Source organism: Mycteria americana, chromosome 17 (assembly GCF_035582795.1).
Source record: "Mycteria americana isolate JAX WOST 10 ecotype Jacksonville Zoo and Gardens chromosome 17, USCA_MyAme_1.0, whole genome shotgun sequence".
Taxonomy (NCBI): Eukaryota; Metazoa; Chordata; class Aves; order Ciconiiformes; family Ciconiidae; genus Mycteria; species Mycteria americana.
This window is the reverse complement of record NC_134381.1, coordinates 9,422,750-9,437,310: the sequence shown is the minus strand read 5'-3', so window position 1 is coordinate 9,437,310 and position 14,561 is coordinate 9,422,750. Positions and strand designations below refer to the sequence as shown.

At 43.8% G+C, this 14,561-nt stretch overlaps 1 protein-coding gene across 1 annotated transcript; it reads left to right on the top strand.

Annotated features, from left to right (window-relative positions):
• The first annotated feature begins 157 nt into the window (after positions 1-157).
• On the top strand, positions 158-14,346 carry SURF4 (surfeit 4). Its single transcript, XM_075519381.1, has 6 exons — positions 158-365; positions 7,954-8,140; positions 9,295-9,371; positions 9,995-10,038; positions 11,021-11,207; positions 11,453-14,346. Exons 1-6 carry the CDS (start codon positions 318-320, stop codon positions 11,717-11,719), a joined length of 810 nt encoding a protein of 269 aa, XP_075375496.1. The 5' UTR covers positions 158-317; the 3' UTR covers positions 11,720-14,346.
• Positions 14,347-14,561: the final 215 nt, after the last annotated feature.

Genomic DNA, 14,561 nt, shown 5'->3' with positions numbered 1-14,561 from the left:
CGCCAAGGCCAGGCCCTGCCCCGCACCCGCAGCGCAACCCCTCAAGGCGCTGCCCCGGTGGTGGGGGGCGCGGCCCCTTTAAGTGCGCGGCGCGGGAGGGGCGGGGCCGCCCCTCCCTCCCGGGGCCGCCGTCCCGCCCCGCGTGCGCCGGCGCTGCCGCCCGCGCGGCGCCTTTAAGGGCTGGCCTACGTGGCAGCAGCAGCCGAGCGGCGGCGCGGCCCGGCCCGGCGCTCCCTCCCGCCCTTCCCGCGGCCGTCTGTGAGAGTGAGGCCGGGCCCCAGGCGCGCAGCAGCCGGCAGCACCCTCCTCCCGCCGCCATGGGCCAGAACGACATCATGAGCACCGCTGAGGACTTCGCGGACCAGGTGGGTGCCCTGTGGCCCCCCTTCCCTCCTCCGGCTCAGCGGCCTTTGTGCGCTGGGCCGCTTCCCCGGGTGCTGGGGCCGGCTGTGAGGGGGCGCCTCGGCGGGCCCCGCGCTGAGGAGCGGGGTTAGGCTGCCGCGCTGAGGGGCCCTGCTGGGCCGCGCTAGGGCAGGCTGGGATGGCGGCGGTCTGGCGTGGGGTCGCCGCCTCGGGGCCTGTCCCTCTGGTGGGGCTGTGGGCATCCTCGGCCACGCCGCCTCCCAGGGCCCGGCTCCCCGCTGCGGTGGGGGCGGCTGGCGCAGGCCCCGCGGCCGGGTCCCTGCAGGAGCGGCTGCCCCCCGCCCTCATGCGAGTTCTGTGGCTGCTTTTGGGCCGTCTGTGCAGCGAAGCAGACGAGTTCTCCTTGGGATCTGGGCATCTCCCTGGGAGCGAATAAATGGAAGGAGAGCAGGAGGCCGAGCTGCTCTCGTCTTCTTGCAAGCTGTCTAGACTGGCAAATAGGGCATAAAGGGGTGTGGGAAACTGGGGCGGGGTGATAGTGACAGGAAAGCAAAAATCTAAACCCTGACTGATATCTGGAGGAAACCCAAACTGGAAGAGGCTTGCCAGCAGCATAGTGCTGTGCTTAGAATGGGGGCAAAAGGAAAGCAAGCAAGCTGATGTTGTTTTGTAATCCTTTTTACATTTATTTCAGTGGAGGCCCTTACAGATTTCTCTGTTAAACAGAAGTTTGTGATCTCTTATTGTGTATGAGAACAGGAATACTTTGAGTGTAAGTAGTTGATCTGCTGGTGATGGTATTAGAAAGATCTTCACTGTCATGGTGATTCATCTAACTGAAAATAAGAGGCAGCATCTAATCATCTTTAGCAAACTCTCTGGAAAATCTGATTCTGCCTGGTTCTACAACTCTGACTATTGCAGCAGTGTGAGTTGTGTGGTGCACGATAACACGTCACAGCTCTGAGGGGGCTGTGCTGCCTCTGTCTTTAACTGAGTTTCACTGGGAAAACCTGTTCTGCGCTTCCTCCCCACCCCCAGATGGAAGACTCGTTTTAGAGACAGAGCTTCTTATGGTGTGTGGAGTATTCGGTTTAAGGGGTGTCTGGATCATCTTTGTCGTCCTGTGTTTACCTTGTCTCCTCACTCCTTTTAGAGGAGAAAGTAAACCATTGCTATAGTGTTCAAATTACTTGCCAAAATTTACAACACTTGTCCTGACCTTTTAATAACACCTCTCTATTTATTCCTGTGTGACTATTTCTAGATGTCTTTAACCCCCCTTTTTTTTCATACTACTGAAAGCTCTTTTGTCCAGCTAAAATGCAATTTGCTTCCTCCTGAAATGAGTTTTAAATGGCACAACTTTATTTGTGCTTGGCCACAGTCTATTTAAAGATGAGTCTTTCCTTTAGCTGCAGAATTTGGAGTGTTTGCATATACTTACCCATCGGATTGCAAAACAATTTTTATGGCTTTCCAAGTAACTAACTCCTTTGATAATTCTGCCTCTAAATAGCTACCTCATAGCTCAATCGGATACTTTCAGTACCGTGCATGCTGCGAAAATTCAGTATCACACCAGTGTAGGAGTGGAGAGATTTACTAAACAATAACCTTTGACATATATTGCGAAGTTAACACTTGGTATTATGGAAACTGTTAGTTCATCTTGGATTAAAAAAAATACTTGGAACATTTGGTCTGAAATTATGTTGAAACTCCCCTTGATGGAGGCGGAGGTAGTGAAGCTGGACAATGGCTGCTCTGGAGCTGAATGCATTCTTAATGATATCCTTGCTTTCTCCACTCCCTGTACTAGTGTTCAAGACCTAATAAGCCTTAATTTCTGTAGCATAAAAGCCCTGTGGGAAAAGGTTACAGCCACTTCCATGGCTTATCAGCAAGTCCTGAATGTCTCTTACAAAAGCAAGAATAATCTGTTCCTTAAATTCAAACACTAAAGCTTAGCTTTTCTCTGATACTTTGGTTTCCCTTTGAATTAGCAAATTATGCCTTATATGCCAAGCTACTCAGTAGTAACAAGTGACTCTTAATCCAGAGGTGAACTAGTGTGCTGAAGACGTGTTCTTAAAAGGCAGCTAAGCTTGCCTGACAGCTAGCCATCAGTGAAAGGGGTTGTCCTACTTCTCCCAAGGCTAGGTTCTCCTTCTCTCTCATGCTAGAACTCTTCTGTTGCTGGACTGGAGAGCTGAACTGGCAGGAAAAAAAAAGTATGTTTTCTGTTGGTTCCAGTTATCTCATTGTTTAGGTCAAGTGAGCACCAATGCTGGTGATGGGATCACTTGTGATGAGAACTAGCCATTCGTTTAGCTTGGCTGTAGCATGAGTTTGTAGTCTGCAGGTGGACAGTACAGCTGGTGAGCTGTTCTGCTCTGAGCTGTTAGCAGTTTCCAAGGACTGCAGTGGAGGAGACAGCTACTCAGTGGGTGTTGGGGGGTGGTCCTGTTGATTTCAGAGAAGGCAACTTATTAGATATCGGGGAGGGTGGGAAAAGCTGTTAAGGGTTCTTAAAATCTAGGTGATACACAGTGCAAGGAAATCAGGATCTTGGTTCAGAATGATGCCCAGTTACAGGCTTTATGGGTTGGTTTGTTTTTAAGCCCCATAACACCAGCCCAATGTTATTAATTAAATAACTTACATAGTCAGGAGTTAAGCCCTTTTTTAGTGATTCTTGTTAAAACATTACATGCGAAGCCTTCATTGCAGTCACCATGTACTGCTGACATTATCATACTGAAAATAGCTGTATCTGGGGCCTGTACTGATTGTTTAGGGTTATAGAACTGGTTTTCTCTCCTCTGTAATCCCTATAAGAGGGAGCAGATCTCAAGCAACTTTTCTGGTGTCTGTAATAATCTTTAGGAATGTGGGTGCCTGGTATTTCTGCTGTTCTGAAAAAAATTATGGACAAAAAATGCAAGGAGACTATTGAGTCATTGTACTGCAGTGAAAGGACTCTAAGGGAGAACCAGACTCTGGGAGTTTTATTTAATCTTCCAACATAAATGCTGATGCATGTTGTTCAGCTAATTATAACATCTCTGTATCCTATTTTGCCAAAAACAGAAGGGAGAAGAAAACATTTCATTGCTAGTCTGAACTTTTTTGTGTTTTATATTAAAAAGCTGAATTTGGAAACTCTCTCAGTGAAGTAGTCATGTCAGTCCAGTGATCCTTCATCGTTATAAGCCAAATAGCCTACTCTAGTTAGGCTGGGAAAGAATCTTCCCATGAAGAGAGATAGCAAAATGCGATACATGAGTAATAAATCCCATTTTAAAGATTTGATTAATAAATAGCCTTTTGGAAAAGGGAATTGCTATAAAGCACACTTTAGGAGTGAAATGCATTGTCATGAGAAATTTTCCTGCAATTAAAAACCTGATTAAGACTGCTGGCAATGTTCTAGTGGGTCAGAGCTCTCTTCTTGCCTTTTTAAATAAGCAGGAGAGCCTCTGTTCCCAGTTTTCACAAATAACTTGTAGACATTGATTAGCCCAATGTGATGGGTGTTACTGTCCTAGTGATTATTAGGTGGGATCTCCTTAAGTGGAGATACACAGGTTGGTGAAAGGAGGTGATTTTTTTTTTTTTCTGTCTGCCAGAGGATTGAGCATCCTGTTCCAGAAAAGATCACTGGTGTCCCAGGCTGCTAGAGGTGTCTGTCCTCCCAGAACAAAGCAATCCCTTAAATGAATACAAGCTAGATATTTGGAATATGCTTCTCTCAAGCTCTAGGCTAATAATGCTGTGCAGCCCACTGAAGGGCTTTCTGTGTAGATTAGCAGACTGCCGTTCATCACCATGATTGCAACTTCCCTGATCCAAGAAGACACACATGAACGCACACGGAAAAGGCTTGTGTGTTTGGGCAGAATATACTTAGGCGACAGCAAAAATTCCCAACTCCTGGCTGTGTATTGGTCTTAAAATACCTGTAATTATGCTATGGCATGTACACTTTTAACAAAGTGGACTGGATTTGTAACAAATTTGAGACTGTTGGAGGTGGGATATAGTTTGGAAAGCAAGGTGAGAGTCAAAACAGAATCACTTTACTACCTCTCTTTGGTCAGGCCTCTTTATGGGCTGGAATATTTCAAGCCCCCTTTTGAAAAAGTGGGTTTTGAGCAGAGATTTGACTTGCGGATCCCTGGATCCTCTTGTGCATCTTTGCTTGTTAAACTAAGAGGAGCATTTAAATCTATCTTTGCCTTTCTAATCCTGTTAGAGGGGGAAGTGGCAACACAAAACCCCTCTGGTGTCTGTTAGCGACTTGGCTGCCAGCACAGAACCAGCTGTTCTTTTTTAAAATAGTTTTACTTTAACATTTTGTTGTCTTTCCTCAAGATGCTTTGCCTCTTGCAAGGAGGGAGTATGTGCTAAGAACAGTGGATGCAAAGCCCATTGCAGAATAAGCCATCCAGTTACTTGATGTCATGAGTTTAACACTGCCGCCTCCATCAATCTCAACAGTTTTGTTTTGGCTTACATGTATTGTGCTTAGTGGAGTGTGCGTTTCAAGTCCCGTGTCTTAGCTGGATATGTTTATTGACTGCAGCTACCAAGTTTCCCATATGTGCAGCTTTCATCTGTGTGAATCATGAAGGAAGTAGGAAGTGGTCTTGGGGCCCAGCGTTTGGGCCACATGTTGCTAGGGATGTGTGGGGACAAAACCAGGGTGTCTGGTACTATTAGTTCAGTCCCACTTCTAGAGATCTGTTTCTTCTAAGTTACTCTGTCCTTAGTTAAATTACTTAGGCAATGTGTACTCGAATCCTCTAATCATAAAATCACTTGATGTCTGTTATGTTCTTTTCTTGTGGTTATTATACAACTGTTTTCTTCCTTTCTCTTTGGAGCTCCATGGCTAGCTGTTCTTTTGGCTTGGATTTTTGTTCATATAGTCTGTTTCTGAAGCTTTTTTTACTTTAAGCTTGCTATGTACGGGGGTTTCAACTTGTGCATAGCTAAGTAAATGCAGCTACATGAGTTATGGATGTCCAAAGATGATGTGTGTCATGATAAGGTTGCTTAGCACTGCAGCGCCTTAGGCTTTGGTCTTTCTGACTTGTCTTAAGCTGATTGGATGTGCGCACTCATGTTTAACAGATAGCATTAAATTCCCTCTGTATGCCACAAGAACAGGTAAATGTTAAATGCCTTCTTGCCTTGTTCACCTGGACTGGTGGCAGTTGTTTTGTTTCAGGGAAGGGGAAGATGAGATCAGCTCACACGACCCACTTCAAAACAGCAAAGATGAGGCCTGGAGGCAGATATCCTCTCTAATGTTTGCTTCTTTTTTCAGCGTTTCCACAGCAGTGGTTTTTTTCCTTTTCTTACAGATGCCCAGCACTTGTCCTCTTTCATTTCCTCCTAGACTAAAGTTGCCTGTTCTGCGTCTTGACAAGGCAGACTTACTTTGCAAACCACTTTTGGTTTTGTGCTATTTCCAAAACAACTCTATCCTTAGTGTTCCTCAGCAAGTTTTCTCAAATGCATAGTGAAATCCAGGAGAGAGGAAAGCTGTAAACCAAGATGTGTGTCTCATTCAGTGACAAAGATCACAAATTTTCTTCTGACTCATTCATCCAACTGGTGACATGGCTTAAAAAAAGCCTGAAGTGGCAGCCCTGAGTCAGAGTACAGCTGCACTTAAAATGCACTTGATTAACTTGAAGCTTGACCCTTAGACTCTGGATGCATGCAGTACAACTAGTGTAGTTTGTTCCAACATTAACTGTTTAATTAACTATTAAGCATGTTTGCTGGATATTTATTCTTGTGATAATCTTCAGTTACACAGTAAGCAAGGTTTGTCACTTGCATAGGATTTGGAACAGCCTTTAGTATTTACTAATTACCATGGCAACAAGAAACTTTAAGGAATGGCTTTAGTCTCTTTCTCCATGCTCCCATATATACAGAAAGCATGCAATGCTGCCAGAACTTTTAAAAAAAAAAAAAAAAGATTCTGCCGAGAAAGAAACCAGTCAGCTGTATTGTCTAACTGAAGTCAATGTAAATACTGAATTATGAAAGAAAAGGTTTGTGTGTCTCTTCTGTCCAATTTTATAACATAGTTCAATGCTGTCTGGAAGACACCTATACTCATGTGGGTTCCCCCACCCCTTTTCATGCTTGAAGTATTCTAATATTGCATAAACTGTATGAATCAATGTGCCTTACAACACATTGAACTCTGTGTGGGATAATGGGGTTTTGTTAAATGGCTCCTCCTCCTAGTTCTAATGCAGGGATCTCTGCGGAGTCTGGCAGTTCTGCATGAAGGCTTGTGCCATGGGCATTTACTTTCACAAGCGTCAACCTGCCCAAACTGCTCCTGTCATCTGAAGGTAGAAACCTGCTGGATAATCTTGTAATTAGTTTTAGATTAAGTTTACATTTGTTTCTTACTAGATTGCACTTACTCAAACAGTAGCATACACTGACTCCAAATATGTCCTTCTGGTGATCTGGCTAAGCTGAACCTGGGCATGAAATGGGCCAGCCAGGTGCTAGCTTGCATTTGGAGTGACGCTGCAAATCCTAGCAGAAGTCTCTCTGTTAGGTAATAACCAGTGCTGTTTAGGAAACTGGGTGACAGTTAAGCACTTGTCATAATCCAGAGGCAGTAACTTTTTCTGTGTACCTCACAGTCCTATAGAGCATGTTTGGCAATTCTGTATTTGTTCCTTTATAATTATTGTAATTGTAGAGCAAACTAACCAGTGAGTTTGCAGGATGAAGAGGTATGTGGGACCAGATACATCTTGCATTCCCAAGAACTAAGGCTTGGCATCTGTTGCATGATGATATAATTTCCTTTTTACTACACTGAATTGTACATACAAGTGCCTATTTTATTTCTGCAGGTGAATGCTATTTTTAATGGAAGTAGAAACTATGTATACTTGCATAAAGGATAGAGGGTGCAATTTCATGCAATGGCTACGCTGATCTAACAGCTGCTGCTGCTACACAAGTACACATGCTTTGCACTGTTGCTTTTCTGAGCTGTTAGAGGGAAGTAGCTTGGCAGAAAGCTTATTACTGTTTTTTAATTTGTACAGAATTAGTCTTCTGTCAGCCTGACTCCCTGAATCAGGTTGTTACAGGGTGCTGAGTGCCTGAGCATGTGGGTGGAAGTAGGATTGCCCTTTCAGCTCCTGGCTATCTGATAGTTGAGCTGTAACATGAAACCCTGAGATAGACAAACTAAAACCAAGGTCAGCCTTCATCTAGTAAGAGCTCCATCAAAACACAGTTCTTATTACATAGAAAGGTGCTGCTGGATTCTGCTTTTCTCCAAGTCCTTGTCCAAAATGCTCTTTGGGTGGAGCATCACAAAAGGTTCCCCCACTGCTCCCAAGTGTTCTCAAACTGGAGGGGAGAAGAATTTAATTAAATCCAAGTCCCAAGTATGTGCTTTTCTCTAGATGTTGATGACCCTGTGTGCATGAGAACTGCTGACCTCAGAGTCTGTAGAGTGCACGGATCTGTTATGTCTTTGAGTATCACCTTGCCTTCCTTCCCTGCTAACGATGCTGTCTGCCCACGCAGTTCCTGAGGGTGACGAAGCAGTACCTCCCTCACGTGGCCCGCCTGTGCCTGATCAGCACCTTCCTGGAGGATGGCATCCGCATGTGGTTCCAGTGGAGTGAACAGAGGGATTACATTGATGGCACATGGAACTGTGGCTATTTCCTGGCCTCCATCTTTGTGTTCATAAATCTCTTCGGACAGCTGAGTAAGTGGCTCTAAGGCTGTTAAGGTGGATGCCACAGCGCTCCAGTGTATCCACCACCCTGGCTCATGTAAGCACTGTGAATCCTGTAAGCATGGGATGCCTCACTGATTTCTCAACAGCTGTTGACAGCTTAAAACTGATAGTACTACATGGGCTGAATGAAAAGAACTCTTAATTCACCTGCTTCAGCCTTTCTGGAAGTAGTTGTAGAGAATTCCTTGTGATACACTACCTCTGAGTCAGATGCCAAGAATCCATTAGGACAATCTGTTTTCAATTCTGTACATGCATCTATAAACACATACCATACCCCCTGAATTCTCTAAATGAAATACTCATATTTTCTTAAACAGAGCAGTGTTAAGACTTTTTCAGCCTGCTGTTTTTATGGGTATTAATCTCAATGGCAAAGTCTTATCCTGCAGCTGGTACACTTAAGCCTGAGAGGTGCCTGTGTCAGACTTTCAAAGCCCAGGAATCAAAATAATCCCAGAAGCAGAGCTTCTCTGTATGCTAGGTGGACTTAGAGTATCAGAAATGGAGAGAAGTAAAATTATTTTGTTTATGTCCCTGATCTGCTGTTCTTGATTGCTCTGCCAATTTCTTGCCTTGTGTCTGGGGTTTTTACCCTCATATTTTTGTGTAGAGAGTCAGCTTAATTTAATGTAGTTGCCAGTCCTCCTGTTGAAGTGGCAAAGGCTGTCAGTGCTTTGTGACAGAAGACTTAAGGAAGGATATAAAACAAAAGCTTTCAAGGAAAAGGAGTGCAGCATGTTTGCCCTAACTGTTATCTCATTTTAAAAAAAAAAAAAAAGAAAATCCATGATGAGTCAAGTTTCTTTTTAACTTCTTCTAATGCTTTAACACTGATAGCTGCTGTACAGCGCTGTGCATTGGGGACTGCATTCAGCATGTGCTTACCCTCTGTAAAATAAAAGCTACTTCTGGAATTATAAAATATTGTAAAATGCACTAAAACTTCTTGTTCTCAAAGTGATTTGTGCCAATGTGCCATTAAAATTTCCTGCCTGATGTTCTCCATGGCACAGTTGAAAGAAATTAGAGTCTGCTCAGTTCAAAACAAGTTAGCATTCCTGCAGCATCTTTTCCTGTGCAAGCCAGAAGTGTAACTGTGTTCAATTTCCCCAACTCAGGCGGCTGTATCCTGGTGCTGAGTAGGAACTTTGTGCAATATGCCTGCTTTGGACTGTTTGGAATTATAGCATTACAGGTAGGAGGCTTAAGTCTTCAGCCCTTCTAAACCATATCTTTCAAATCTCCTCTCTTAGCCCCAGTACTGCCAACATATTTAAATACCACTCACAACCCTGGAATTTTTCTCCACCCTGGCCTAGTGCCAGTCCTCAATGGCATTGAATTATTTTGCTGCTTCTGTTCTTTTGATGTGCCCAATAGATCCTTGGCTGTAATTGCAATTAGTCAGCTGGAGGTGTTGATTCAATACTTGACCTTCACCAATTTTGCAGCAGTAACTTGCGATTTACCTGTATGTCACTAACATGCCAAATGTGGAACTTGCAGTTGCTTTGGCCTTCAGCACATGGTTTTTATAAAGGACTGTCCCCATCACGAAGGATCCTAGCTAGTAGCATCCTTCCTGTTCAAAACCAATGAATTTTTGTTGGGGCTAAAGCACAAGTCAAATTCTGGCTTCTATTCCCTGTTTTACACTGACTCATTGGACCACATTGATGTAACTTACCTTGTTTCCTTCAGTATAATATACTTCTAATTGACTTCTGCTATGGATAGTACAGGCTTGAGATGATAACATAAATTCAGAACTTCAGTGTAATTTATATGGTGTTTTAATCTGTCTTCTTCTTTGCCTAGACTATTGCATACAGCATTCTATGGGACCTGAAGTTCTTGATGAGGTATGTCTACTTCATACAGTTTTTACCAAAACAGAATGAAAACTGTTGTCTGTCGCTGCCACTCTGACAGAGGAAATGATCTTTGTACATAGTATTTACTAGAAAGACTTTATAAATGATGCATTTACATTAAAGAAGAAATGACAGCACTTAAAAAATAATCCATACAGTCTGTGTTAAACCATAGACAGCAGGCTCAGTGCTGTAGAAAGGAAAGACTAATCCTAACCCACTAGGATCTTAAGTGCTTCTGCTACTAACCTCCTTGCTGAGAGCTCACAAACAACTGTCTAGACTGGATCAGTAAGCTGCTATTATTTCCTAAATGGCTAAAACTGCAACTGTGCTTATGCATGACTGAAGCCATTTCCCAAGAAAACTAAAGCATGTAGATATTGGAGTAGTTTCTAGGATTTTAAATCTCTAACACATTCTCTAAGTAGAAGACAGGGTTCTTAAACGTGAGCTTTCTTGTCAAATCCTGAGTGATGGCTGTCTGTCGCCTTTTCACCCCACTCCTCTGAGGGGAGGGCAGGGGGCAGCACAGGAACTATACTCTGGCCTTACTACAACCCTGTAAATGTGTAACTACTTCTAGCAGTACTGCTGTTCTGTTTTCTCAAAGCAACCTCTGAACTACTCTGGCCTGTGTGGCTAAACCTGAGGTACAGAATAACTTCAACACAACTAAATTCATGCTGTAACAGATGCTAAGCAACTGTGCCTGAGCTGTGGGTGCTGGACTTCTCTGGCAGGCTGTACGTGTCTACACAGGCTTGTGTAAATTGTTGTTGTGTACAATGCTGCTGTTTCAGCTGTGAAGTCTAATGTGGACACGCATTGCAAGGTGCAGAGTAGGTCACTCTTCACTAGCATGCAGATTCTTACCGAGTTGAAATTGTCAGATAAGACTTTAAATCTATAGATCAGTGCAAACTGTAATAAACTGCCTTTTTTTTTCTCTATTTCTCTCTTTCTGTAGGAACCTTGCCCTTGGGGGAGGCTTGCTGCTGCTTTTGGCTGAGTCGCGCTCAGAGGGGAAGAGCATGTTTGCTGGTGTCCCTACCATGCGGGAAAGCTCTCCCAAGCAGTACATGCAGCTGGGGGGCCGTGTGCTGCTGGTCCTCATGTTCATGACACTGCTACATTTTGATATGAACTTCTTTTCTGTAAGTATTTGAGTATAAAAGTATGAGTTAAAGAACTAGAATATAGTACCAACTCCAGATTGGCTGCAGGACCTACTCAATGCTTATCATTTAAGTCTATTTTTAGTAGAATTAATATTTAGCAAAGTTATTAAATCATCCGTGCCATGACAACTTTTTCTGCTGAACTTATCCATGCTCTGTTCTGCTGTTTGTGTATCTATTTTAAGACCTGTATGTAAGCTTGTGGGTTTCTATCCTTGCAGATTCTGCAGAACATTGTGGGCACAGCCCTGATTATCTTGGTGGCGATTGGCTTCAAGACTAAGCTGGCTGCCTTGACTCTAGTCATCTGGCTGTTTGGCATCAACATCTACTTCAATGCCTTCTGGACCGTCCCAGCCTACAAGCCCATGCACGACTTCCTCAAATACGATTTCTTCCAGACCATGTCTGTAATTGGAGGGCTCCTCCTCGTGGTTGCACTGGGCCCTGGTGGAGTCTCCATGGATGAGAAGAAAAAAGAGTGGTAACAGGAATAGCGACACTTCTTGGGACATAATATATTAAGTCCAGAACTGATTCTCTATGGATTCAACAAAAACTGCCAGCATTTTACACATACATGCCCCCTTCCTATTAAAGGCACAGATGTTTTGAATTTGATTTACCGTGGCACCAGTAAGATAATAGATAAAATCCTGTTTCTTCAAGGAATGTTGCCTAGGCTTACTCTAACTTCCTAGATTTGGAACTAACCCAAGGAACCTGCATTTTGCTGATGCTTCAGTGAGTTGCAGTAGAACAGTTGCTGTCTTTAATGTCAGCAATGTTTTAAAATTTGAAGTACTGTGAGCAGATGCAGCTGTATCATTCAGTGTGCTGTTGGGTTCTAGCTATAACTAAAAAAGTGGATCCCCTTTCTCACCCTCATCAAAACTGTCTTGTGCATAAGGAGTTCCATTGCTGGTTATAGCATTGCTTATCAAGGTGGAAAGCAGCATCAAAAAAAAAAAATCACTGTTGTTTTGCTGCTCAGAGGCCTGTAGTTCCATTTTGTTTAACAAGAGGGGAGGTCTTTCCTGCCCCCAAATAGAAGGCAAAAAGAAAACCCTGAAAGTAGTTGTACCCCCCTCTAGGTAAGAAAAGGGAGAGGGTTTTCTAACATGTCCCAGTTCTGCTCCTGAGGGGAACAAGGGAGAATCCTGTAGTGCTAATCAGGAATCCTGTATGGCTAATCAGATTTCAAGAAGGAAGGTGGGGAGATACTCCTGAAGAGACAGAATGTTGCATTCTCTTAAAATTCTGTGCCAAAAGAACTCTATTTAGCATTCTTTCCCCAAAGTTGCCCCTCCTGAATTCCCAAGAAGGGAGTCAAGTTGTGCTGCAGGTTCCATAATAAAAGCTCCTTTCTGCTATTAACCAGCTTCCATCCATATATGCCCCAAATTCGTATCTGAATTGCAGGTTATTGGTGAAAGTGTCTTCAGAATTACAGAAACTCCCCTTTTCCCTGCACTCAGTACATGCAAGATGAGAGCAGTCAATCTTCTAAGCTGTAGTCTTTGCTTCTTAGATTCACTTCTGTCAGTCTCTCAGCTGTGAAAGTCCCAGTTGACTGAACAGCGGAAGAGCTGGGGTGCTGAACTGTCCAGTACAGCCCCTTCTCTCTGCCATCTCAGGCCACACCTGAGGTGTACAGGGAGGAAACATGAAGTCAGCTGTGTGCTGCCATAGCCCCAGTTCTCAACTCTGTATGCAAACAGTTATAGCTGAAGAATGCAAGTGCGAAGCCTGTGCAGTGAATAAGCAGCCAGGGATGTAACTTGCATGTTCAGAGAGGAACTCCTCAGCATAATGGTGAGGAGAGAGGAAGGCCCTGTTTTCACCTCTCAGTGCCACAGCCTCTGTGCCATGAACATGCTTAGTGCTGCTCAGAGGAGGTGTTTTGTCCTCTGCTAGTCAACTAGGTGAATCTGTTTCACTAGATTATGAAAGAATTCTAGAAAGCATGAGCCCTGCCAACTTGCTAAGGTTACACTGATTCCTTGCACTGTTGTCTCCCTTGAGAAAGCTGCTCAACTGTTTGTTCAAGGAGTAATTCAGCTGAACGCCTCCAGCAGGAGCTATTTACCAGGGTTTCCTGGTAAGGACACTAACCTGGACAGTTCAGCTTAACGGTTGCATTTTAGGAGAGAAAACTAGGCTGAAAGAACTGGTGACAAATAGAAGAGCACTGTTGAATGTTAAACCAGTGATTTCATCATCTTAAGGGGAAAAGAGCCTGTGTAATAGCAAGATGTGCTGTTGCTGAAGGCAATGAATTGGTATGTGGGGGTAGATGGGAGGGGAAGCCAGCATTTACATTCAGGTCACATAGAAGGCTTTCTTTTTAAATGGTTTTTGCAAGAGAAGTTTTCACCTCAAGTGTTCAACGTGCCTGTCTCTTCACAGCAAAACAAACTGGTTCTTTCAGTTACAGATGTGCAGCGCAGGATCCTTTTGCTCAATTTCACTGCAGGTCCTAGAACGGTTTTAGAATACATCAAGGCAGCTATTCTCAGATAACTGCTGGTGGTGTTCATAGTATTTATAAACGGAATGATAGAAACAACTCCTGTAAGTAGCCCTTAAGTTGGCTTTCTCAACTTCTTTGTGTCCTAACTAAGGAGCTGGATGATGGACTAGTCCGATATATCGACCAGTTTCCTCTGTGAAAATCATGTCCCCTTTCCAACAAAAGACCCCAGAAAAGGAACTGATACTGTCCCTTGCAGCAGAAGTGTTTTGGTACTGAAGGGGCACAGTTAGGTGGAGGGCATTATAAGATATTTCTAGACAGCGCAATATGCAGACTTACTAACTGTGAGTCCTGATGCAGAAGATTCTGCTTTCATACATACACTGCTGTATTCATGCATCTCCCAAAAATACAGTGACCTCTCCCCGTGGCTGAGAAGCTCTCACAAGCAGGATGTCAGCTATCAATTGGCTCTGCAAAGTGTTCTGGAATTCATTCTGAATATATTTTTGCTTTCTATGTGGAAAAAGAAATGAGTATAAATTCTCATTTTATGCTGTATTTTGTACCTTAGTTGTGTTTGAAAATGTTTTGATTTTTGGAAACAATCAAAATAAAACAATGGCATCTTTGTATCCACTTGGCGTGTGTGACTGGTGACGCTCCACAGATAGGCTACCTGGATGTGCTGGTTAGTGGTCTTGTGTGCTTTCTCTCCCACCTACTGAAAATCATCTTTCCGTAAAGAGGTCCAAGCACTCGGCTGCCTGTATTTGACAGCAGCAGTCATCCTTCCCTTGGTGGTGGGGGGTGGCTTGAGGCTGTTAGAATACAACTTGATTCCACCCCGCTCT

Bases quoted from the DNA above. Each gene is read 5' to 3' on its own strand.
- SURF4 (XM_075519381.1), top strand. From the start codon at position 318: ATGGGCCAGAACGACATCATGAGCACCGCTGAGGACTTCGCGGACCAG. The intron at 366-7,953 runs GTGGGTGCCCTG...CTGCCCACGCAG, and splicing joins CTGAGGACTTCGCGGACCAG to TTCCTGAGGGTGACGAAGCA. The intron at 10,039-11,020 runs GTATGTCTACTT...CTCTTTCTGTAG, and splicing joins GACCTGAAGTTCTTGATGAG to GAACCTTGCCCTTGGGGGAG.